Here is a 1685-nt window from a genome sequence, read left to right as displayed (position 1 = left end):
TCAGAAAATCTAATTTTTCTACTCATTGGGATATTACAAATATATTAATTTATTTATAACAATCTACCCAATGCTCAATTTATTGCGAAATTATCAAATCAAAACTTGACAATGATACCTGCAATTGTGTAATGTTTAAGTGTTTTCCATGAGGCCTGAATGTTGTGGATATGCATTTTTGAGGAGTTACATACTCGGATAGAACCATTGTCTAATCTCTGATTTCTAATAGTATCTCATCTGATTTCGACACACGACAAATACCACCTGATAATGGAATGAATTTCCACTAAATCTCTGCACAAAGGCAACAATAGTAATTATAAACTGAATTCGGAAAATTTAGTTTATGCAAATCCATAATTTAAGGGTAGATTACTCAGTCTAGGTCATCTTATAATTATTCAGAATATTGATTTATCGGGCCTGAGGTTGTACCGTCCTTTGCTGATGTAATATGTATCAATAATATGTATCAACATAAATTCCTTAGAAGTTTGATGGGAAACTGTAATCATTGATTTAAGCTAATCATCATCAGGCAAAGTGTAGCAATGGTGCGTCGTAATACTTAACAGTCAAAAGTCATGATTACCTATTTTTATATAGTTTAGTGGCAAGATCAAGTAGCCAGACATATAGTAAGCTCGAATTTTCAATGCTTATATGATTGATGTCGATTCCTGAGGCAATATTCTCGTGAAATCACTCCATCTACTGAAGCAGACCGACAACAGCTTGGGTATCATAAGTAACACTTGGAAACTGTTTCGCCTTAACCTATGACGACTCCTCGTTAGTGCTCATGCTATAACACTACCAGAAGTTGAATTACAGAATATTCAAACCTTACTTTTAAACCATTGAATCAATCAATATTTAATAGATCTTATCTTCAGTCCCAATCAGTTTGTAGTGTTATCATGCTATCATTATCCAACTAACAATATCATAAAGCTGAAAGCATGAGTCAATTGAATCTAGACCATCAAGGAAAACTTGGAAGCACTGGATGGCCGTAATTTGGATTGCGTAGGTCTGGTGTAATTTAATTTGCTAGACCCATCCGTTTGTTATCTTGTTAACAACACAGAAATTTGAGGTCTTTTTATTGGATATGAATAATCTTATTTTCCTTTCGAAAACTTTATAGTTAACCGATTTGGAACGTAAAGCTAAACGTTTGGAGAAATTCGGTAAACCTTTATCATCATCATCATCATCATCATCATCATCATCAGGGAATACACAAATGAATGATGAATTAGCTAAATCAATTCGTGCACAAAAATTTGGTTTAAATTTATCCAATAACAACAGTATTTCAGATGCTGAAAAATTATCTAAACGTCAAGATTTGGTTTAGTTGATAATAAAATTTAATATTCCATTCATCCATTTGTAAAGTTTATATATATATATATATATCTTTTTTCCCCAAATATGATTTATCATTATGCACATATTTTTGCATAGTAACTCTCTTTATTTATTACAAGATTGATCATCACATTAGATACTTATTAGTAACTAATTAACATGGGATCCAACAATGAAGTCATGTAAAATCTTGGAACTGAACGACAAGATTTATATGGAAGTATTATACTATTCAGAAGGAGTTTCTTGGGAGATTTCAGTATATTTCATAGTTAAAATCATGAGTCAATTGAAGCCAGACCACC

At 31.8% G+C, this 1685-nt stretch overlaps 2 protein-coding genes across 2 annotated transcripts in view; one reads left to right on the top strand and one right to left on the bottom strand.

The window, feature by feature from the left end:
* The window catches only part of Smp_164270 (putative cell adhesion molecule), a gene marked incomplete at its 3' end in the record, with an annotated part of 74651 nt that overhangs the window by 31736 nt on the left and 41230 nt on the right, over window positions 1–1685 (bottom strand). The gene's annotated exons all lie outside the window — the stretch shown is intronic.
* On the top strand, window positions 1253–1366 carry Smp_191380 (hypothetical protein; the record flags this gene model as incomplete). Its single annotated transcript, XM_018798779.1, has 1 exon — window positions 1253–1366. The coding sequence occupies one exon, from the start codon at window positions 1253–1255 to the stop codon at window positions 1364–1366; it is 114 nt and encodes a 37-aa protein (XP_018653687.1).

The sequence above is a fragment of the Schistosoma mansoni genome, chromosome 7 (genome assembly GCF_000237925.1).
Source record: "Schistosoma mansoni strain Puerto Rico chromosome 7, complete genome".
Lineage (NCBI taxonomy): Eukaryota > Metazoa > Platyhelminthes > Trematoda > Strigeidida > Schistosomatidae > Schistosoma > Schistosoma mansoni.
This window is presented reverse-complemented; position numbering and strand designations above follow the sequence as displayed.